The 23,745-nt window shown below is 46.1% G+C and overlaps 1 protein-coding gene across 10 annotated transcripts in view; it reads right to left on the reverse strand.

The window, feature by feature from the left end:
* The window catches only part of LOC110496987 (cyclin-dependent kinase-like 5), a 69,865-nt gene that overhangs the window by 10,189 nt on the left and 35,931 nt on the right, over nt 1–23,745 (reverse strand). For 7 of the 10 annotated variants that reach the window (XM_036982038.1, XM_036982037.1, XM_036982035.1 and 4 more), the window contains 10 exons: nt 14,111–14,293; nt 13,694–13,814; nt 13,459–13,518; nt 12,662–12,752; nt 11,461–11,650; nt 8,188–8,271; nt 3,245–3,420; nt 1,147–1,396; nt 733–859; nt 284–548 (listed from right to left, as the gene is read on the reverse strand). In XM_036982038.1, coding sequence (XP_036837933.1) covers nt 284–548; nt 733–859; nt 1,147–1,396; nt 3,245–3,420; nt 8,188–8,271; nt 11,461–11,650; nt 12,662–12,752; nt 13,459–13,518; nt 13,694–13,814; nt 14,111–14,206 — 1,460 coding nt within the window. In that variant the 5' untranslated portion in view covers nt 14,207–14,293. The remainder of the gene's footprint in view (nt 1–283; nt 549–732; nt 860–1,146; nt 1,397–3,244; nt 3,421–8,187; nt 8,272–11,460; nt 11,651–12,661; nt 12,753–13,458; nt 13,519–13,693; nt 13,815–14,110; nt 14,294–23,745) is intronic. The other 3 variants (XM_036982039.1, XM_036982033.1, XM_036982034.1) reach the window with 2 other exon arrangements.

Genomic DNA, 23,745 nt, shown 5'->3' on the forward strand with positions numbered 1-23,745 from the left:
TTTCATTTTCTGTATTGGACTTGTCAATGTGTGAAAGTTACATATTTCAAAAAAATATTTTTGAATTTTGCGCGCTGCCTTTTCAGCGGAATGTTTTCAGCGGAATGTTTTCAGGGGAATGTTTTCAGCGGAATGTTTTCAGCGGAATGTTTTCAGCGGAATGTTTTCAGCGGAATGTTTTCCGCTAAGCGGAACCCCTGCCCTAGAAAGGTTAACCATTTCCTGACAGCTCTCTCTCTCTCTATAGGTTAACCATCCCCTGAAGGCTCTCTCTCTATGTTACCTGGCAGGGAAGAAGCGGGCGGAGATTCCAGGGGTTGCCGAAGGGTCGTCGGGGTGCACGCCCCTCACCCCATCTCCAAGGTTACCACCCACAGACTTGGCATTGTTGCTCAAGGCGCTGTGGCTCTTGGACAGGCTCAGGTAGGAGCTGGAACTCTTGGAGGAGCTGTGGGTGGAGTCTATGTTGTGTCCACCATGGCGGCCATGTTGTTTCTCCATGGTATTGGTCTTGCCCTCCAGAAAGGAAGAGTGTCGTCCCTGCCCTACTGGAAATATTCAAATGTAAAAAATGGGCTGGCAATGCATGTATACGTAGTCTTGCTTGAGGCAGCTTTATGTTCAAGTATACCTCCTGGACAGGATTCTAGTCTAGAGCATTTTTCATTTTAAGTGTTAAGGAAAGGGTATGTATTAATCTTATGTGCATGTTTCAGTAGGGTGGCCCCGGACCTTGCTGTTGCTGCTGCTGAGAGCGGGAGGTGGACTTCACGTACATGGCTCCAGGGCCCTGCTGGTCAGGAGCCTTGGCCCCTGGGGGCCCAACACCAACCAGGTTGAAGTCAAACTGTGTCGTGCCCTTTAAAATAAAGAGAAGACAAGAGAAGATAAAACAAGACAAGATAATAACTTTATTGTCCCCAATCACGGGAAAATGTTGTTTTCAGCCTTGTGCATTTAGATGAAAATGCATGTCAAGAATAAACACAGGTATAAAATAAATAAAAATATGAAAGAATAAACACAGGTCAAGACAAAGACAGTTGGAAAAACAAACTAAATGAATACAATTTATGTAAACAAGTGTAGTTTGCTCCATAAGGAGCTGAATAAGTCAATGGAAGTAGAGGTCCTGACGTTGTTTACCTTGGTGTCCTTGGGGCTGAGCAGGTGTGGCATGTTGTTGTTGACCAAGTCCTTATTACAGGTGATGGAGCGGTTGAGGGTCTGGGTCATGTAAGCCTTGGGGTGGAGGGTGGGGCTCAGGCTGGACGACACAGGCTTGTTGCCGTTCAGGAAGCTGTCGTTGCCTAGGTGAAGGTCGCCATGACGAGGTAGGCTGGAACATTCCTTACTGTTAGAGTGACGGTGACCCGAGCTCTTACTGCCGTGGCTTCTATATGGGGGAGGGAGGGAGGGAGGGAGGGAGGGAGGGAGGGAGGAGGAGAGAGAGAGGTATTAAGATCGAAAGATATTGAGATTGAGAGATATTGAGAGGTACAGGTATAGCTAATCCATATATCTAAGTAGCTTATTTTATCTGTGCAAGAACAACATAGCCAGATGTGAAACCATGCAGTATCCAGAACCTAACCAGACCCCATTCAGTATCCAGAACCTAACCAGACCCCATTCAGTATCCAGAACCTAACCAGACCCCATTCAGTATCCAGAACCTAACCAGACCCCATTCAGTATCCAGAACCTAACCAGACCCCATTCAGTATCCAGAACCTAACCAGACCCCATTCAGTATACAGAACCTAACCAGACCCCATTCAGTATCCAGAACCTAACCAGACCCCATTCAGTATCCAGAACCTAACCAGACCCCATGCAGTATCCAGAACCTAACCAGACCCCATTCAGTGTCCAGAACCTAACCAGACCCCATTCAGTATCCAGAACCGAACCAGACCCCATTCAGTATCCAGAACCTAACCAGACCCCATTCAGTATCCAGAACCTAACCAGACCCCATTCAGTATCCAGAACCTAACCAGACCCCATGCAGTATCCAGAACCTAACCAGACCCCATTCAGTATCCAGAACCTAACCAGACCCCATTCAGTATCCAGAACCTAACCAGACCCCATTCAGTATCCAGAACCTAACCAGACCCCATTCAGTGTCCAGAACCTAACCAGACCCCATTCAGTATCCAGAACCTAACCAGACCCCATGCAGTATCCAGAACCTAACCAGACCCCATTCAGTGTCCAGAACCTAACCAGACCCCATTCAGTATCCAGAACCTAACCAGACCCCATGCAGTATCCAGAACCTAACCAGACCCCATTCAGTGTCCAGAACCTAACCAGACCCCATGCAGTATCCAGAACCTAACCAGACCCCATGCAGTATCCAGAACCTAACCAGACCCCATGCAGTATCCAGAACCTAACCAGACCCCATTCAGTGTCCAGAACCTAACCAGACCCCATGCAGTATCCAGAACCTAACCAGACCCCATGCAGTATCCAGAACCTAACCAGACCCCATGCAGTATCCAGAACCTAACCAGACCCCATTCAGTGTCCAGAACCTAACCAGACCTCATGCAGTATCCAGAACCTAACCAGACCCCATTCAGTATCCAGAACCTAACCAGACCCCATTCAGTATCCAGAACCTAACCAGACCCCATGCAGTATCCAGAACCTAACCAGACCCCATTCAGTGTCCAGAACCTAACCAGACCCCATTCAGTATCCAGAACCTAACCAGACCCCATGCAGTATCCAGAACCTAACCAGACCCCATTCAGTGTCCAGAACCTAACCAGACCCCATGCAGTATCCAGAACCTAACCAGACCCCATGCAGTATCCAGAACCTAACCAGACCCCATGCAGTATCCAGAACCTAACCAGACCCCTTTCAGTGTCCAGAACCTAACCAGACCCCATGCAGTATCCAGAACCTAACCAGACCCCATTCAGTATCCAGAACCTAACCAGACCCCATTCAGTATCCAGAAACTAACCAGACCCCATGCAGTATCCAGAACCTAACCAGACCCCATGCAGTATCCAGAACCTAACCAGACCCCATTCAGTATCCAGAACCTAACCAGACCCCATTCAGTATCCAGAACCTAACCAGACCCCATGCAGTATCCAGAACCTAACCACACCACTTGTGGTGTCCAGTGCAGTGCTGACCTGGTGGCCACGGGGTTCTGACAAGAACAACAACAACAACAACAACATCAACACCACCAACAACCCCCTACAGTGCTGACCTGGTGGGCACAGTGTTCTCCATGTGGCTGTGGGGCTTCCTCTTGGAGGAGCGTGGGGGGTTAGGGGAGGGTGGTGCTGGGGCGGGCTGCTCCAGGAGGCGGAGGGGCTGGAAGGCTGGGTGGTTCAGACTCTGTTCTGTCAGGTAGCGGTCAGAAGGGACCAGCAACAACAGGTTCTAGAGAGGGAGGAGACAGACCACAGGGGTTTAGAACACAGTTCTGTATTACAGTTTGACAATAAAAAAGGTAAATCACAAAACTCTCTATACATAAATACATATATATATATATATATATATATATATATATATATATACGGTACCAGTCAAATGTTTGGACACACCTACTCATTCAAGTTTTTCTGTATTTTTACTATTTTCTACATTGTAGAATAATAGTGAACACATCAAAAATATGAAATAACACATATGGAATCATGTAGTTAACCAAAAAGGGTTAAATAAATCCGTTTTGCACACTCTTGGCATTCTCTCAACCAGCTTCATGAGGGAGTCACCTGGAATTCATTTAAATGAACAGGTGTGCCTTGTTAAAGGTTCATTTGTGGAATGTCTTTCCTTCTTAATGTGTTTGAGCCAATCAGTTGTGTTGTGACAAGGTAGGGGTGGTATACAGAAGATAGCCCTATTTGGTAAAAGACCAAGTCCATATTATGGCAAGAACAGCTCAAATAAGCAAAGAGAAATGACAGTCCATCATTACTTTAAGACATAAAGGTTGGTCAATCTAGAACATTTCAAGAACTTTTTAAAGTGTCTTCAAGTGCAGTCGCAAAAACCATTGAGTGCTATGATGAAACTGGGCTCTCATGAGGACCGCCACAGGAAAGGAAGACCCAGAGTTACCTCTGCTGCAGAGGATAAGTTAATTAGAGTGACCAGCCTCAGAAATCGGCAATTAACTGCACCTCAGATTGCAGCCCAAATAAATGCTTCACAGAGTTCAAGTAACAGACACATCTCAACATCAACTGTTCAGAGACCACTTCTAAAGGACACCAATAATAAGAAGAAACTTGCTTGGGCCAATTAACATGAGCAACGGTGTAAATCTGTCCTTTGCTCTGATGAGTCCAAATCTGAGATTTTTGTTTCTAACTGCTGTGTCTTTGTGAGAAGCAGAGTAGGTGAACAGATGATCTCTGCGTGTGTGGCTCCCACCATGAAGCATGGAGGAGGAGGTGTGATGGTGTGGGGGTGCTTTGCTGGTGACACTGGCATTGATTTATTTAGAATTCAAGGCACACTTAACCAGCATGGCTACCACATAATTCTGCAGCAATACACCATCCCAGGCTGTGCAAGGGCTATTTGATCAAGAAGGAGAGTGATGGAGTGCTGCATCAGATGACCTTGCCTCCACAATCACTCGACCTCAACCCAATTGAGATGGTTTGGGATGAGTTGGACCGCAGAATGAAGGAAAAGCAGCCAACAAGTGCTCAGCATATGTGGGAACTCTTTCAAGACTATTGGGAAAGCATTCCAAGTGACTACCTCATGAAGCTGGTTGAGAGACCAGCTGTTCCAGAAGACTGTGTGATCACGCTCTCCGCAGTTGATGAGTAAGACCTTTAAACAGGCCAACATTCACAAGGCTGCAGGGCCAGATGGATTACCAGGATGTGTACTGCTAGCATGCGCTGACCAACTGGCAAGTGTCTACACTGACATTTTCAACCTCTCCCTGTCTGAGTCTGTAATACCAACATGTTTTAAGCAGACCACCATAGACCCTGTGCCCAAGAACACTAAGGTAAACTGTCTGTAGCCATGAAGTGCTGTGAAAGGTTGGTCATGGTTCACATCAACACCATTATTCCAGAAACCCTAGACCCACTCCAATGTGCATACCGCCCTAACAGATCCACAGATGATGCAATCTCTATTGCACTCCACACTGCCCTTTCCTACCTGGACAAAAGGAACACCTACAGTATGTGAGAATGCTGTTCATTGACTACAGCTCAGCGTTCAACACCATATTGCCCTCAAAGCTCATCAATAAGCTAAGGACCCTGGGACTAAACACCTCCCTCTGCAACTGGATCCTGGACTTCCTAACGGGCCGCCCCCAGGTGGTAAGGGTAGGTAACAACACATCCGCCACGCTGATCCTCAACCCGGGGGCCCCTCAGGGGTGTGTGCTCAGTCCCCTCCTGTACTCCCTGCTCACCCATGACTGCACGGCCAGGCACGACTCCAACCCTATCATTAAGTTTGCCGATGACACAATAGTGGTAGGCCTGATCACCGATAACAACGAGACAGCCTATAGGGAGGAGGTCAGAGACCTGTCCGTGTGGTGCCAGGACAACAATCTCTCCCTGAACGTGATCAAGACAAAGGAGATGATTGTGGACTACAGGAAAAAGAGGACCGAGCACACCCTCATTCTCATTGACGGGACTGTAGTGGAGCAAGTTGAAAGCTTCAAGTTCCTTGGTGTCCACATCACCAACAAACTAACATGGTCCAAGCACACCAAGACAGTCGTGAAGAGGGTATGACAAAACCTATTCCCCCTCAGGAGACTGAAAATATTTGGCATGGGTCCTCAGATCCTTAAAAGGTTCTACAGCTACACCATCGAGCGCATCCTGACTGGTTGCATCACTGCCTGGTACGGCAACTGCTCGGCCTCCGACGCAAGGCACTACAGAGGGTAGCGTGTACAGCTCGGTACATCACTGGGGCAAAGCTTCCTGCAATCCAGGACGTCTATACCAGGCGGTGTCAGAGGAAGGCCCTAAAATTGTCAAAATTGTTATTTTACTGCTGCTATTTAATTATTTGTTACTTTATTTATTTTTAGGTATTTAAAAAAAATTGCATTGTTGGTTAAGGGCTTGTAAGTAAGCATTTCACGGTAAGGTCTACCTCCACCTGTTGTATTCAGCATTTCACGGTAAGGTCTACCTACACCTGTTGTATTCAGTGCATGTGACAAATACAATTTGATTTGATTTGAAATACAGAAAAACCCTTGAATGAGAAGGTGTGTCCAAACTTTAGGCTGGTAATGTTTATATAATCAAAAGTTAATTTTATTATCATTAAACTATTGTTCAAGTCAAATATATTGTTTTGTATATAGAGTGAAGCACATTTACATTTGAGTAATTTAACAGACACTCTCATCTAGAGCAACTTACAAATAGTGAGTTCATGCATTTTCATAGTGGTCCTCTGTGGGAATTGAACCCACAACCCTGGCGTTGCAAGCGCCGTGCTCTACTAACTGAGCTACAGCATTCTTAACGCAGAGCTCTACATCTGTTGGTTACAGAATTCATTATCACGCGCTGTATAGAAATGCTAGAGACTCAGACCATTATAAAAACAACTGTTGTGGCTTTTCACCATGTCGATCCAGAGACAGAGAGATGGGTGGGAGGGTTTATCACACCATTCATCTCCTGAGGAAAGTGTGATGTACTGTAGGCCTCGCTCACAGCAGAGTACTGACTGACCCACAGCTTTAGTCATAGACATACATTAGCTAGCAAGACTAGTCTAGTTTGAGCCTGCAGGACCCAGAATACCTTCCATTAGCAGGACTAGTCTAGTTTGAGCCTGCTGGACCCAGAATACCTTCCATTAGCAGGACTAGTCTAGTTTGAGCCTGCTGGACCCAGAATACCTTCCATTAGCAGGACTAGAATACCTTCCATTAGCAGGACCAGAATACCTTCCATTAGCAGGACTAGTCTGGTTTGAGCCTGCTGGACCCAGAATACCTTCCATTAGCAGGACCAGAATACCTTCCATTAGCAGGACCAGAATACCTTCCATTAGCAGGACTAGTCTGGTTTGAGCCTGGAGGACCCAGAATACCTTCCATTAGCAGGACTAGTCTGGTTTGAGCCTGCTGGACCCAGAATACCTTCCATTAGCAGAACTAGTCTGGTTTGAGCCTGCTGGACCCAGAATACCTTCCATTAGCAGGACCAGAATACCTTCCATTAGCAGGACCAGAATACCTTCCATTAGCAGGACTAGTCTGGTTTGAGCCTGGAGGACCCAGAATACCTTCCATTAGCAGGACTAGTCTGGTTTGAGCCTGCTGGACCCAGAATACCTTCCATTAGCAGGACCAGAATACCTTCCATTAGCAGGACTAGTCTAGTTTGAGCCTGCTGGACCCATAATACCTTCCATTAGCAGGACTAGTCTAGTTTGAGCCTGCAGAATCCAGAATACCTTCCATTAGCAGGACTAGTCTAGTTTGAGCCTGCAGGATCCAGAATACCTTCCATTAGCAGGACTAGTCTAGTTTGAGCCTGCAGAATCCAGAATACCTTCCATTAGCAGGACTAGTCTAGTTTGAGCCTGCAGGATCCAGAATACCTTCCATTAGCAGGACCAGAATACCTTCCATTAGCAGGACCAGAATACCTTCCATTAGCAGGACTAGTCTAGTTTGAGCCTGCTGGACCCAGAATACCTTCCATTAGCAGGACTAGTCTAGTTTGAGCCTGCAGAATCCAGAATACCTTACATTAGCAGGACTAGTCTAGTTTGAGCCTGCAGAATCCAGAATACCTTCCATTAGCAGGACCAGAATACCTTCCATTGGCAGGACTAGTCTAGTTTGAGCCTGCTGGACCCAGAATACCTTCCGTTAGCAGGACTAGTATAGTTTGAGCCTGGAGGACCCAGAATACCTTCCATTAGCAGGACTAGTCTAGTTTGAGCCTGCAGAATCCAGAATACCTTCCATTAGCAGGACTAGTCTACTTTGAGCCTGGAGGACCCAGAATACCTTCCATTAGCAGGACTAGTCTAGTTTGGGCCTGGAGGACCCAGAATGTGCTAATACTGGCAATACCAATTGTGTGTCTCTTTCTCTGTGTGTGTGTGTGTGTGTGTGTGTGTGTGTGTGTGTGTGTGTGTGTGTGTGTGTGTGTGTGTGTGTGTTACCTTCATCAGATCCAGCATGAGGCCACTCAGGATGGCCAGGTACCTCCGCTCCAGGGTTGTAGGGTGATTCACTGAGGGGAACTGCTGACACACACACACACACGTACAGTTGTGAGGTTTCAGAGTGCAGTGTCTTTGTTGAGATTCAGATGTGTCTGACTGGAGTTGACAGGAGGCTTAGCTGACTGTTGTGTCTGAGGCCAGACATGCTGCTAACGGGCCTAACACAGCTTCCACTATAGCAGGTACATGATTACCACCCCTCCCATGGATCTCTGTGTGGGAGTCTGGTGGACATGCATGTTTCTGTCTGTCTGAATGTGTGTATCTGTGTGTGGGAGTGCATCAGGAGGCTGGTGGACATGTATGTTTCTGTCTGTCTGAAGGTGTGTATCTCTGTGTGGGAGTGCATCAGGAGGCTAGTGGACATGCATGTTTCTGTCTGTCTGAATGTGTGTATCTGTGTGTGGGAGTGCATCAGGAGGCTGGTGGACATGTATGTTTCTGTCTGTCTGAAGGTGTGTATCTCTGTGTGGGAGTGCATCAGGAGGCTGGTGGACATGCATGTTTCTGTCTGTCTGAATGTGTGTATCTCTGTGTGGGAGTGCATCAGGAGGCTGGTGGACATGCATGTTTCTGTCTGTCTGAATGTGTGTATCTGTGTGTGGGAGTGCATCAGGAGGCTGGTGGACATGCATGTTTCTGTCTGTCTGAATGTGTGTATCTGTGTGTGGGAGTGCATCAGGAGGCTGGTGGACATGCATGTTTCTGTCTGTCTGAATGTGTGTATCTGTGTGTGGGAGTGCATCAGGAGGCTGGTGGACATGCATGTTTCTGTCTGTCTGAATGTGTGTATCTCTGTGTGGGAGTGCATCAGGAGGCTGGTGGTATTTCACCCAGTAGATTTGAGAGTTTATCAAAATTGGGTTTGTTTTTGAATTCTTTGTGGATCTCTGTGGGAAATATGTGTCTCTAATATGGACATACATTGGGCAGGAAGTTAGTAAGTGCAGCTCAGTTTCCACCTCATTTTGTGGGCAATGAGCACATAGCCTGTCTTCTCTTGAGAGCCAGGTCTGCCTACGGCGGCCTTTCTCAATAGCAAGGCTATGCTCACTGAGTCTGTACATAGTCAAAGCTTTCCTTAATTTTGGGTCAGTCACATTGGTGAGGTATTCTGCCACTGTGTACTCTCTGTTTAGGACCAAATAGCATTCTAGTTTGCTCTGTTTTTTTGTTAATTCTTTCCAATGTGTCAAGAATTATCTTGTTGTTTTCTCATGATTTGCTTGGGTCTAATTGTGTTGCTGTCATGGGGCTCTGTGGGGTGTGTTTGTGTTTGTGAACAGAGCCCCAGGACCAGCTTGCTTAGGGGACTCTTCTCCAGGTTAATCTTTCTGTAGGTGATGGCTTTGTTATGGAAGGTTTGGGAAACATTAGGTGGTTGTAGAATTTAACAGCTCTTTTCTGGATTTTGATCATGAATTGGTATCGGCCTAATTCTGCTCTGCATGCATTATTTGGTGTTCTACATTGTACACGGAGGATATTTTTGAAAAATTCTGCATGCAGAGTCTCAATTTGGTGTTTGTCCCATTTTGTGAAGTCTTGGTTGGTGAGCGGACCCCAGACCTCACAACCATAAAGGGCAATGGGTTCTATAACTGATTCAAGTATTTTTAGCCAGATCCTAATTGGTATGTTGAATTTTATGCTCCTTTTGATGGCATAGAATGCCCTTCTTGCCTTGTCTCTCAGATCGTCCACAGTTTGTGGAAGTGACCTGTGGTCCCGTTGTTTAGGTCAAGGTATGTATAGTTTTTTGTGTGCTCTAGGGCAACAGTGTCTAGATGGAATTTGTATTTGTGGTCCTGGCGACTGGACCTTTTTTGGAACACCATTATTTTGGTCTTACTGAGATTTACTGTCAGGGCCCAGGTCTGTCAGAATCTATGCAGAAGATCTAGGTGCTGCTGTAGGCCCTCCTTGGTTGGTGACAGAAGCACCAGATCATCAGCAAACAGTAGACATTTTACTTCAGATTCTAGTTGTCTCTCTCTCTCTCTCTCTCTGCCAATCTCTCTCTGTCTGCCTCTCTGTCTCTCTGTCTCTCTCTCTCTCTCTCGGTCTCTCTGTCTGTCTGTCTCTCTCTGTCTCTCTGTCTCTCTCTCTCTCTCTCGGTCTCTCTGTCTGTCTGTCTCTCTCTGTCTCTCTGTCAGTCTCTCTCTCTCTCTGCCTCTCTGTTTCTCTCTCTCTCTCTCTCTCTGTCTATCTATCTCTGTCACTCTGTCTCTGTCTCTCTGTCTCTCTCTCTGTCACTCTGTCTCTCTCTCTCTGTCTCTCAGTCTCTCTGTCTCTCTCTCTCTCTGTGTCTCTCAGTCTCTCTGTCTCTCTGTCTCTCTGTCTCTCTCTCTCAGTCTCTCTGTCTCTCTCTCTTCTACAGTAACACTGAACACCACCATAACATGATGACTCAATCCATTCAGTCACGGACCACACTGGGAAGACAGCCACCAGGACTCACACAGATAGATAGGTGGGAAAGAGACAGAGGAGAAATGGAGAGAGAGAGAGGGAAGGAGAGGAGAGAGATGGAGAGAGAGAGAGAGGGAAGGAGAGGAGAGAGATGGAGAGAGAGAGAGGGAAGGAAGGAGAGGAGAGAGATGGAGAGAGAGAGAGAGGGAAGGAGAGGAGAGAGATGGAGAGAGAGAGAGAGAGAGAGGGAAGGAGAGGAGAGAAGAGAGATAGAGAGAGAGGGAATGAGAGGAGAGAGAGAGAGGGAATGAAGGAAGGAGAGGAAAGAGATGGAGAGAGAGAGGGAAGGAGAGGAGAGAGATAGACAAGATGGAAAGAGAGGAGAGAGAATGTAGAGGGAGGGAGAGGAGAGAGATGGAGAGAGAGAGAGGGAAGGAGAGGAGAGAGATGGAGAGATAGAGAGGGAAGGAAGGAGAGGAGAGAGATGGAGAGAGAGAGGGAAGGAGAGGAGAGAGATGGAGAGAGAGAGAGAGAGAGAGAGAGAGAGGGAAGGAGAGAAGAGAAGAGAGATAGAGAGAGAGAGGGAATGAAGGAAGGAGAGGAAAGAGATTGAAAGAGAGAGAGGGAAGGAGAGGAGAGAGATAGACAAGATGGAAAGAGAGGAGAGAGAATGTAGAGGGAGGGAGAGGTGGGATAGGTAGAGGTAGAGAGGAAGAAATGGGAGAGGAGAGGAAAGCGGAGATGGAGTGTGAGATGACGACAGAACAGCTCAACAGATCGACCCCAGAGTTGACCTACCCGTAGTCCATGGAAGCGAGGGTTGTTGTAGAAGAGCTTCATCTGTTCAGCAGGTAGAGGACCCAGGACCTTCTGGATGGTAAAGAGTTGATCTATCTCACTCTCCCCTGGGAACAGAGGCTGGCCATCACTCAGCTCCCCCAGGATACAACCCACTGACCACATGTCTACAGCCTTACCATAGGGGGCCCTGGGGTGGAGGGGATAGAGAGAGGGAGACAGAGAGAGAGAGAGAGAGAGAGAGAGAGAGAGAGAGAGAGAGAGAGAGAGAGAGAGAGAGAGAGAGAAAACAGCTTAAGTGATGCATTTGTAAAACTGAACCAGAAGAGTACATTCAGAATAACAAGGACAGAAGATGATGATGATGGTGATGATGATGATGATGATGATGTTGGTTCAGCAGAAGGTGATGAACACAATGACAGAAAGGAGAGAGAGAAGGAGAGAGAGAGGAGAGAGAGAGAGAGAGAACGAGAGAGGTTGGCTGAGAGAAGAGAGGAGAAGAGAGGAGAGAGAGAAAGAGAGAGAGGTTGGCTGAGAGAAGAGAGGAGAAAGAGAGAGGAGAGAGAGAGAGAGGGGTTGGCTGAGAGAAGAGAGGAGAAGAGAGAAGAGAGGAGAGCGCCGCTGAGACTGAGGAAGAGTGATGAAGAGAGAAAATATTTGCGTGGGCGGAATTCAAATACCAAGAGTCAATAAATGTAACAGTTGATTTAGTTGCTGTGGGAGAGGAAGGAGCCCCACCACATGATGCTCCATTATCTAGACGATCAAATGGACACAGTAACCTCCCTGTGTCTGTAGTATACACATGAAAACAGGATTTATCAAGGCCAGACTAATACACATGTTCACTGAAATATTCAGAGAAGGATATATGTATGTAAGGACTGACAGCTATGCAGACAAACAGACACTTAACAATGTACACACACAAAACATGCACGCACCTACACACACACAGCCCAATACACGCAACAATACAAACATTCACACAAGAATACACGCACCAATACAATCACACACACGCACAAACACACACACACACACACACCAATACACACACCAATACAAACACAAACACACACATACACACCAAATACAAACACACACACACACACACACCAATACAAACACACACACACACACAGCGCCTCTTACACACCCATACACACACAGGTCCAGTAGGTTTAATGGGACTCACCCCAGCAGTAGCTCAGGAGAGCGGTACCACCTAGTGGCTACATACTCAGTGTAGTTGGCATCACTTCCCTCTGACAGGTTGCGGGCAAAGCCTGCAGGAAACCAGAGAGAGGCAGAGGAAGTCATGGACAGATACGGACTCAAAGCCTACAGGAAACCAGAGAGAGACAGAGGAAGTCATGAACAGATACTGACTCAAAGCCTACAGGAAACCAGAGAGAGGCAGAGGAAGTCATGGACAGATACTGACTCAAAGCCTACAGGAAACCAGAGAGAGACAGAGGAAGTCATGAACAGATACTGACTCAAAGCCTACAGGAAACCAGAGAGAGACAGAGGAAGTAATGGACAGATACTGACTCAAAGCCTACAGGAAACCAGGCCAGAAACAGACAGAGGAAGTCATGGACAGATACTGACTCAAAGCCTACAGGAAACCAGAACAGAAACAGACAGAGGAAGTCATGGACATATACTGACTCAAAGCCTACAGGAAACCAGAGAGAGACAGAGGAAGTCATGAACAGATACTGACTCAAAGCCTACAGGAAACCAGGCCAGAGAGAGGCAGAGGAAGTCATGGACAGATACTGACTCAAAGCCTACAGGAAACCAGAACAGAAACAGACAGAGGAAGTCATGGACAGATACTGACTCAAAGCCTACAGGAAACCAGAACAGAGACAGACAGGAAGTCATGGACAGATACTGACCATTGCTTACCAGGGAGACTGAGATCGTCATACATCTAATGTACTGAGTTAATGACTCTGTTAGAAGTGACATATTTCTACTTACCAAAATCACAGAGTTTGAGAACATCCTCAGAGCTGATGAGGAGGTTTTCAGGCTTGATGTCTGAGGAGAAACAGAGGAGACCAGTTTTCACACGCGGCAGCAGTCTGGTACTTGCAAAACCAAATATCAGACCAAACCATCTCTGCTGGGAGGCCCTGCCTCTGACTCAACACGTCATCGTAGCATAACGAAAGGAAAAGGTGACCTCGTTTTAGTAAAGGTAAGAGTTCCTCACCTCTGTGTACGATCTCATTCTTATGGCACCAGTGGATGGCTTTGATCAGCTGGTAGATGTAGTTCCTGGCTTTGTCAGGGGGTGCTCCGTTAGGCAGTTCCTCCAGCAACTCCAGCATGTTCTGGAACACAGAATACACAGTCCTACTGTCAATCACAGCTACAACTACACTACCCACAATGCTCTGTATAACATGTGCCACAAATCCAACCCCTTAGCAAAACAGGTTAGATACTATGGCAGTATTCTAAAAGGGAACCTGCTGACGTAAACAGTAGCTAAGTATATCACATGATGATTTATCATCCAACCATCAGCGGATCCCAGCCATCCCTAGAAAGTAGTGGACATTTCTAGACTGTTCTGGTTTATTAAACGATATCATTAAAAAGGTTCCTCCTCTAGGTATTCACTGACCCTCTCCACATATTCAAAGACCAGGTAGAGTTTCCCTCTCCTCCTGAAAGCCTCTTTGAGTTCCACGATGTTCTCCTGTTTCAGCGTCCGCAGCATCTTCAGCTCCCTCAGCGTGGTCTCTTTAACCTCCTCATTCTCCTCGCTGTCCTTAAACTTCTTTATGGCCACCAGCTCATTGGTCTCCTGGAAAACAGCATGTCAAGAGTGTCACGCTGAGGGATCCTGTCAGTGGAGGCTGCTGAGGGGAGGACGGCTCATAATAATGGCTGGAACGAACGAATGGAACGGTATAAAACCCATCCATGTTATTTGTCACATGCGGTGAATACAACAGGTGTAGTAGACCTGACAGTGTAATGCTGAATACAACAGGTGTAGTAGACCTGACAGTGTAATGCTGAATACAACAGGTGTAGTAGACCTGACAGTGAAATGCTGAATACAACAGGTGTAGTAGACCTGACAGTGTAATGCTGAATACAACAGGTGTAGTAGACCTGACAGTGAAACGCTGACTTACAAGCCCTTAACCAACAGGTGTAGTAGACCTGACAGTGAAACGCTGACCTTCAAGCCCTTACCCAACAGGTGTAGAAGACCTGACAGTGAAACGCTGACTTACAAGCCCTTAACCAACAGGTGTAGTAGACCTGACAGTGAAACGCTTACCTTCAAGCCCTTAACCAACAGGTGTAGTAGACCTGAGAGTGAAACGCTTACCTTCAAGCCCTTAACCAACAGGTGTAGTAGACCTGACAGTGAAACGCTGACTTACAAGCCCTTAACCAACAGGTGTAGTAGACCTGACAGTGAAACGCTGACTTACAAGCCCTTAACCAACAGGTGTAGTAGACCTGACAGTGAAACGCTGACTTACAAGCCCTTAACCAACAGGTGTAGTAGACCTGACAGTGAAACGCTGACCTTCAAGCCCTTACCCAACAGGTGTAGTAGACCTGACAGTGAAACGCTGACTTACAAGCCCTTAACCAACAGGTGTAGTAGACCTGACAGTGAAACGCTTACCTTCAAGCCCTTAACCAACAGGTGTAGAAGACCTGACAGTGAAACGCTGACTTACAAGCCCTTAACCAACAGGTGTAGTAGACCTGACAGTGAAACGCTGACTTACAAGCCCTTAACCAACAGGTGTAGTAGACCTGAGAGTGAAACGCTTACCTTCAAGCCCTTAACCAACAGGTGTAGTAGACCTGACAGTGAAACGCTGACTTACAAGCCCTTAACCAACAGGTGTAGTAGACCTGACAGTGAAACGCTGACTTACAAGCCCTTAACCAACAGGTGTAGTAGACCTGACAGTGAAACGCTGACTTACAAGCCCTTAACCAACAGGTGTAGTAGACCTGACAGTGAAACGCTGACCTTCAAGCCCTTACCCAACAGGTGTAGTAGACCTGACAGTGAAACGCTGACTTACAAGCCCTTAACCAACAGGTGTAGTAGACCTGACAGTGAAACGCTTACCTTCAAGCCCTTAACCAACAGGTGTAGTAGACCTGACAGTGAAACGCTGACTTACAAGCCCTTAACCAACAGGTGTAGTAGACCTGACAGTGAAACGCTGACTTACAAGCCCTTAACCAACAGGTGTAGTAGACCTGACAGTGAAACGCTTACCTTCAAGCCCTTAACCAACAGGTGTAGTAGACCTGACAGTGAAACGCTGACTTACAAGCCCTTAACCAACAGGTGTAGTAGACCTGACAGTGAAACGCTTACCTTCAAGCCCTTAACCAACAGGTGTAGTAGACCTGACAGTGAAACGCTGACTTACAAGCCCTTAACCAACAGGTGTAGTAGACCTGACAGTGAAACGCTGACTTACAAGCCCTTAACCAACAGGTGTAGTAGACCTGACAGTGAAACGCTGACTTACAAGCCCTTAACCAACAGGTGTAGTAGACCTGACAGTGAAACGCTGACTTACAAGCCCTTAACCAACAGGTGTAGTAGACCTGACAGTGAAACGCTGACTTACAAGCCCTTAACCAACAGGTGTACTAGACCTGACAGTGAACCACTGACTTACAAGCCCTTAACCAACAGGTGTAGTAGACCTGACAGTGAAACGCTGACTTACAAGCCCTTAACCAACAGGTGTAGTAGACCTGACAGTGAAACGCTGACTTACAAGCCCTTAACCAACAGGTGTAGTAGACCTGACAGTGAACCATTTACTTACAAGCCCTTAACCAACAGGTGTAGTAGACCTGACAGTGAAACGCTGACTTACAAGCCCTTAACCAACAGGTGTAGTAGACCTGACAGTGAAACGCTGACTTACAAGCCCTTAACCAACAGGTGTACTAGACCTGACAGTGAACCACTGACTTACAAGCCCTTAACCAACAGGTGTAGTAGACCTGACAGTGAAACGCTGACTTACAAGCCCTTAACCAACAGGTGTAGTAGACCTGACAGTGAAACGCTGACTTACAAGCCCTTAACCAACAGGTGTAGTAGACCTGACAGTGAACCATTTACTTACAAGCCCTTAACCAACAGGTGTAGTAGACCTGACAGTGAACCATTTACTTACAAGCCCTTAACCAACAGGTGTAGACCTGACAGTGAAACGCTGACTTACAAGCCCTTAACCAACAGGTGTAGTAGACCTGACAGTGAAACGCTGACTTACAAGCCCTTAACCAACAGGTGTAGTAGACCTGACAGTGAAACGCTGACTTACAAGCCCTTAACCAACAGGTGTACTAGACCTGACAGTGAACCACTGACTTACAAGCCCTTAACCAACAGGTGTAGTAGACCTGACAGTGAAACGCTGACTTACAAGCCCTTAACCAACAGGTGTAGTAGACCTGACAGTGAAACGCTGACTTACAAGCCCTTAACCAACAGGTGTAGTAGACCTGACAGTGAACCATTTACTTACAAGCCCTTAACCAACAGGTGTAGACCTGACAGTGAAACGCTGACTTACAAGCCCTTAACCAACAGGTGTAGTAGACCTGACAGTGAAACGCTTACCTTCAAGCCCTTAACCAACAGGTGTACTAGACCTGACAGTGAACCACTGACTTACAAGCCCTTAACCAACAGGTGTAGTAGACCTGACAGTGAAACGCTGACTTACAAGCCCTTAACCAACAGGTGTAGTAGACCTGACAGTGAAACGCTGACTTACAAGCCCTTAACCAACAGGTGTAGACCTGACAGTGAACCATTTACTTACAAGCCCTTAACCAACAGGTGTAGTAGACCTGACAGTGAACCATTTACTTACAAGCCCTTAACCAACAGGTGTAGACCTGACAGTGAAACGCTGACTTACAAGCCCTTAACCAACAGGTGTAGTAGACCTGACAGTGAAACGCTTACCTTCAAGCCCTTAACCAACAGGTGTAGTAGACCTGACAGTGAAACGCTGACTTACAAGCCCTTAACCAACAGGTGTACTAGACCTGACAGTGAAACGCTGACTTACAAGCCCTTAACCAACAGGTGTAGTAGACCTGACAGTGAAACGCTGACTTACAAGCCCTTAACCAACAGGTGTAGTAGACCTGACAGTGAAACGCTGACTTACAAGCCCTTAACCAACAGGTGGAGTAGACCTGACAGTGAAACGCTGACTTACAAGCCCTTAACCAACAGGTGTAGTAGACCTGACAGTGAAACGCTGACTTACAAGCCCTTAACCAACAGGTGTAGTAGACCTGACAGTGAAACGCTGACTTACAAGCCCTTAACCAACAATGCAGTTCAAGAAATAGAGTTGATAAAATATTTACAAAATAAACAAAAACATTTTTTTTAAACGGTAGCAGCAACATTATGTACAAAATGAGTAACAAACAATGTGAAAAAACGAACAAAATAGCCCAGTTGGTTATGAGGTTGTAAAATGGCCGCCGTCCCCTCTGTGTGTTTGGTGTGTTTGTTACCATTCCACTGATTCAACACCAGACATTACCACGAGCCTGTCCTCCCCAATTAAGGTGCCACCAGCCTCCTGTGGCTCCCACTGATGGTGGGACACCAGTGACAGTAACCCTAAATACTGTGACGGACTACGTTCGAAATCCAGGTCTTCTTTGCGCCACAAGACAGTGTTTGTCCACTGAGCTAAAGCCTAGGCCCTCGACAATAACTCTCAGGGCTAATGTAAATCTTCATGTTTCAGGCAAGATTTCTGATCAAGGGAGCACAGCAGCAGGCCACTAAAAAGCAGGAAGGACCTGATTAGATGTATTTTAAGGGGTGTCAAAATCTGGGATCCTCCTCAGATCTTTTTGAAATCAGTGGACCCTCCACATATCCTGAAGTTACCCAGGTGTGGACCCTCCACATATCCTGAAGTTACCCAGGTGTGGATCCTCCACATATCCTGAAGTTACCCAGGTGTGGACCCTCCACATATCCTGAAGTTACCCAGATGTGGACCCTCCACATATCCTGAAGTTACCCAGGTGTGGACCCTCCACATATCCTGAAGTTACCCATATGTGGACCCTCCACATATCCTGAAGTTACCCAGGTGTGGACCCTCCACATATCCTGAAGTTACCCAGGTGTGGACCCTCCACATATCCTGAAGTTACCCAGATGTGGACCCTCCACATATCCTGAAGTTACCCAGGTGTGGGATACTAAAATTACTCTCTCTTACTTCCTCTCTCTCTCTCTGTCTCTGCCTCTCTCTCTCTCTCTCTGTTTCTCTCTCTCCCTACCTCTCTTTCTCTGCCTCTCTCACTCTCTCTCTCTCTCTCTCTCTCTCTCTCTGCCTCTCTCTCTACCTCTCTCCCTGCCCCTCTATATCTCTCTCTCTCTGTCTCTCTCTCTCCCTACCTCTCTTTCTCTGCCTCTCTCGCTCTCTCTCTCCCTCTCTCTCTCTGCCTCTCTCTCTACCTCTCTCCCTGCCCCTCTCTCTCTCTCTCTCTCTCTCTCTCTCTGCCTCTCTATTTTTCTAAAATGTGTTATTAACTCATCTTGAATTAGGTTCTGAAGGGTATCACTTAATTTTCAGGCCCCATTGGTAATTCTCACATGGTGCTGCTAGATCCAAGGTCCACTGTCTCTATCTCTCTCTGTGTGTGTGTGTGTGTGTGTGTGTGTGTGTGTGTGTGTGTGTGTGTGTGTGTGTGTGTGTGTGTGTGTGTGTGTGTGTGTGTGTGTGTGTGTGTGTGTGTGTGTGTGTGTGTGTGTGTGTGTGTGCATGTGTGTGAAAGCATCAGTGAGAAAGCATGGGGTCTATCAGCAACACCATCTCTACATCAAAGCCAGCGTGTCAGAACAACTCTGATCAGAATAGACACAAGGTATCCCTCATCTTTGGCCAAGTGGACATTAAAGTGAATCTCCTCCTATTGAAAATGACTTATTCAGCTTGGCGGCTGAACAGTACGTTCAGTACGTTACTACTCAGTACGAGTAGTAATAGTAATAGTGGTAGTAGTAGTAGCGTAGCGTTTGTCACTGCTCTCTGTCTATTTACTGATGCTAAATCAGTAAGACCGACCACTGTTCAACATCATGACGAACTTGCATGGAGAGACAACATGTCTGTTCCTATCAAAATAAGCCATGAGAGAGACAGAGAGAGAGAGAGAGAGAGAGAGAGAGAGAGAGAGAGAGAGAGAGAGAGAGAGAGAGAGAGAGGGAGAGAGAGAGAGAGACAGAGAGAGAGAGAGAGAGAGACAGAGAGAGAGAGAGAAACAGAGACAGAGAGAGAGAGAAACAGAGAGAGACAGAGACAGAAACAGAGAGAGAGAGAGAGAGAGAGAGAGACATAGAGAGAGAGAGAAACAGAGACAGAGAGAGAGAGAGAGAGAGACAGAGAGAGAGAGAGAGAGAGAGAGAGAGAGACAGAGACAGAGAAAGAAACAGAGACAGAGAGAGAGAGAGAGAGAAACAGAGAGAGATAGAGAAACAGAGACAGAGAGAGAGAGAGAGAGAGAGAGAGAGAGAGAGAGAGAGAGAGAGAGAGAGACATAGAGAGACAGAGACAGAGACAGAAACAGAGACAGAGAGAGAGAGAGAGAGAAACAGAGAAAAACAGAGACAGAAACAGAGACAGAGAGAGAGAGAGAGAGAGAGACATAGAGAGAGAGAGAGAAACAGAGACAGAGAGAGAGCGAGAGAGAGAGAGAAACAGAGACAGAAAGAGAGAGAGAGAGAGAGAGAGAGAGAGAAGGATGATACATGCCTATTCTGCCCACACTGAGCAGAGAACTGAAGAACTGAAGCACTAAATATGTTCTGTGGGATTTGGCCCAAGACTCAGACTATTCGATGCCAAGAAAGCGAGGGAGAGAGGAAGAGAGAGAGGGAAAGAGGGAGAGAAAGAGAGGGAGATTAAAAGGGAGAGAAAGAGAGGGAGAGAGGGAGACAAAGATGGAGAGAGGGAAAGAAAGAGAAAGAGAGAGAGAGAGAGGGAGAGAAAGAGAGGGAGAGAGAGCGAGAGGGAGACAGAGAGGGAGAGAAAGAGAGGGAGAGAGAGACAAGCCCAAGTCTCAGACTATTCCAAGACCACAGCTGAGCCAAAACTCCCATCTTAGACCAGGATAACACAGTCTCTCAAGTCAACGTTCAATACCTTCAATGCCTTCATAGGCTAATGAATATAAATACCAAGCTCAGATAAGACAGAGAACAGCCTCAGTTAATAATTCAAATCCATCTATAACTATAAATCAAGAGAGACATTTAGAGAGAAATGAATAAAAATTGTACAGTAAGCAAGTGTTTCCAATAGAATGTATGTAATGATGTTTTATAAGATGGGACATTTTAAAAAGGGAACCCAATGGCTTCTGGTTACAGTTTATCTTCATCACAGATACTATGGGTCTTCAGAGAGTCCTCCTCACTATTTTAGCCACACAGTTGAATCTCTCCCTGGTTAAGGTCTTAAATTACACCCTATTCCCTACATAGTGCACTACTTCTCACCAGAGCCCAATATGGTTGACCCAATCTGGCTCTGGTCAAAAGTAGTGCACTAAATAGGGAATAGGGTAGTCATTTATAATATGTCCTTTGTGTGTTTATGATATGTCCTCTGTTACCTATATTGAAGGGTTCCAAGCCTGTTTGTCTGTCCCTCTGGTGCCCCAGACCTCTCCACTGCTGTTGTTCATGTGCTAACGGGCAGATGGTCAGTGAATCCGAGACGGTTTCTCTGTCAACAGAGACCATACTGAGAGGGCCACTAGCTGGAACCCTGAAACCAGGGTGCCTCCTGTGCAGGGATTACAACACTTCTCTAAATAGCAGTCTGTCTGCAGAGATATCCATACCAGAGATATCCATACCAGAGATATCCATACCAGAGATATCCATACCAGATATATCATTACCAGAGATATCCATACCAGAGATATCCATACCAGAGATATCCATACCAGAGATATCCATACCAGAGATATCCATACCAGAGTTATCCATACCAGAGATATCCATACCAGAGATATCCATATCAGAGATATCCATACCAGAGATATCCATATCAGAGATATCCATACCAGAGACAGTCATACCATAGACAGCCATACCAGAGACCTCATACCAGAGATATACATACCATAGACAGCCATACCAGAGACAGCCATACCAGAGACAGACATACCAGAGATATCCATACCAGAGATATCCAAGAGATATCCACACCAGAGATATCCATACCAGATAGATATACCAGAGACAGCCATACCAGAGATATCCATACCAGAGATTTCCAAGAGATATCCATATCAGAGATATGCAAGAGATATCCATAACTGAGATATCCATACCATAGACAGCCATTCCAGAGACAGCCATACCAGAGATATTGATATCAGAGATATCCATACCAGAGAAATCCATACCAGATATAGCCATACCAGAGATATCCATACCAGAGATATCCATACCAGAGACAGCCATACCAGAGATATCCATACCAGAGATATCCATACCAGAGATATCCATACCAGAGACAGCCATTCCAGAGATATCCATACCAGAGATATCCATACCAGAGATATCCATACCAGAGATATCCATACCAGAGTTATCCATACCAGAGATATCCATACCAGAGATATCCATATCAGAGATATCCATACCAGAGATATCCATATCAGAGATATCCATACCAGAGACAGTCATACCAGAGATATCCATACCAGAGATATCCATACCAGAGACAGTCATACCAGAGACAGTCATGCCAGAGATATCCAAGAGAAACCATACCAGAGACAGCCATACCAGAGACAGTCATACCAGAGATATCCATACCAGAGATATCCATACCAGAGACAGTCATACCAGAGACAGTCATGCCAGAGATATCCAAGAGAAACCATACCAGAGATATCCATACCAGAGACAGTCATACCAGAGATATCCATACCAGAGACAGTCATACCAGAGACAGTCATGCCAGAGATATCCAAGAGAAACCATACCAGAGACAGCCATACCAGAGACATCCATACCAGAGATATGCATACCACAGATATCCAAATCAGGATATCAGAATAGGCAGAAGCAGGCTTGTAAACATTAATTCAAACTGCACTTTCGGGCGTTTTGCCAGCAGCTCTTCGTTGTGCGTCAAGCATTGCGCTGTTTATGACTTCAAGCCTATCAACTCCCGAGATGAGGCTCGTGTAACCGAAGTGAAATGGCTAGCTAGTTAGCGCGCGCTAATAGCGTTTCAAACCTCACTCGCTCTGAGCCTTGCAGTGGTTGTTTCCCTTGCTCTGCAAGGGTAACGCTGCTTCGAGGGTGGCTGTTGTCGTTGTGTTCCTGGTTCGAGCCCAGGGAGGAGCGAGGAGTGGGACGGAAGCTATTCTGTTACACTGGCAATACTAAAGTGCCTATAAAAACATCCAATAGTCAAAGGTATATGAAATACAAATGGTATAGAGAAATAGTCCTATAATTCCTATAATAACTACAACCTAAAACTTCTTACCTGGGAATATTGAAGACTCATGTTAAAAGGAACCACCAGCTTTCATATGTTCTCATGTTCTGAGCAAGGAACTGAAACGTTAGCTTTCTTACATGGCACATATTGCACTTTTACTTTCTTCTCCAACACTTTGTTTTTGCATTATTTAAACCAAATTGAACAGGTTTCATTATTTACTTGAGGCTAAATTGATTTTATTGATGTATTATATTAAGTTAAAATAAGTGTTCATTCAGGATTGTTGTAATTGTCATTATTACAAATTAATTTTAAAAAAATTGTCAGATTAATCGGTATCGGCGTTGAAAAATCATAATCGGTCGACCTCTAATCCATACCAGAGATATCTGTACCAGAGATATCCATACCAGAGATATCTGTACCAGAGATATCCATCCCAGAGATATCCATACCAGAGACATCCATACCATACCAGTTGGTGCTGTTGGCTTTAAAGGGAAAAATACGTAGGCCTAACTTTCTGATATTGGCAGAATGAATGTCATGGATATCTTTATCCCTGGCTAGTCATTAATCTACAGTACATAGTGTGAACATCAAGGACAAAGTAACAATAAGAAGAAGTATACACACACGCACGCACGCGCACACACACACACGCACACACACACACACACACACACACACACACACACACACACACACACACACACACACACACACACAC

Source organism: Oncorhynchus mykiss, chromosome 7 (genome assembly GCF_013265735.2).
Source record: "Oncorhynchus mykiss isolate Arlee chromosome 7, USDA_OmykA_1.1, whole genome shotgun sequence".
NCBI classification, from domain to species: Eukaryota; Metazoa; Chordata; class Actinopteri; order Salmoniformes; family Salmonidae; genus Oncorhynchus; species Oncorhynchus mykiss.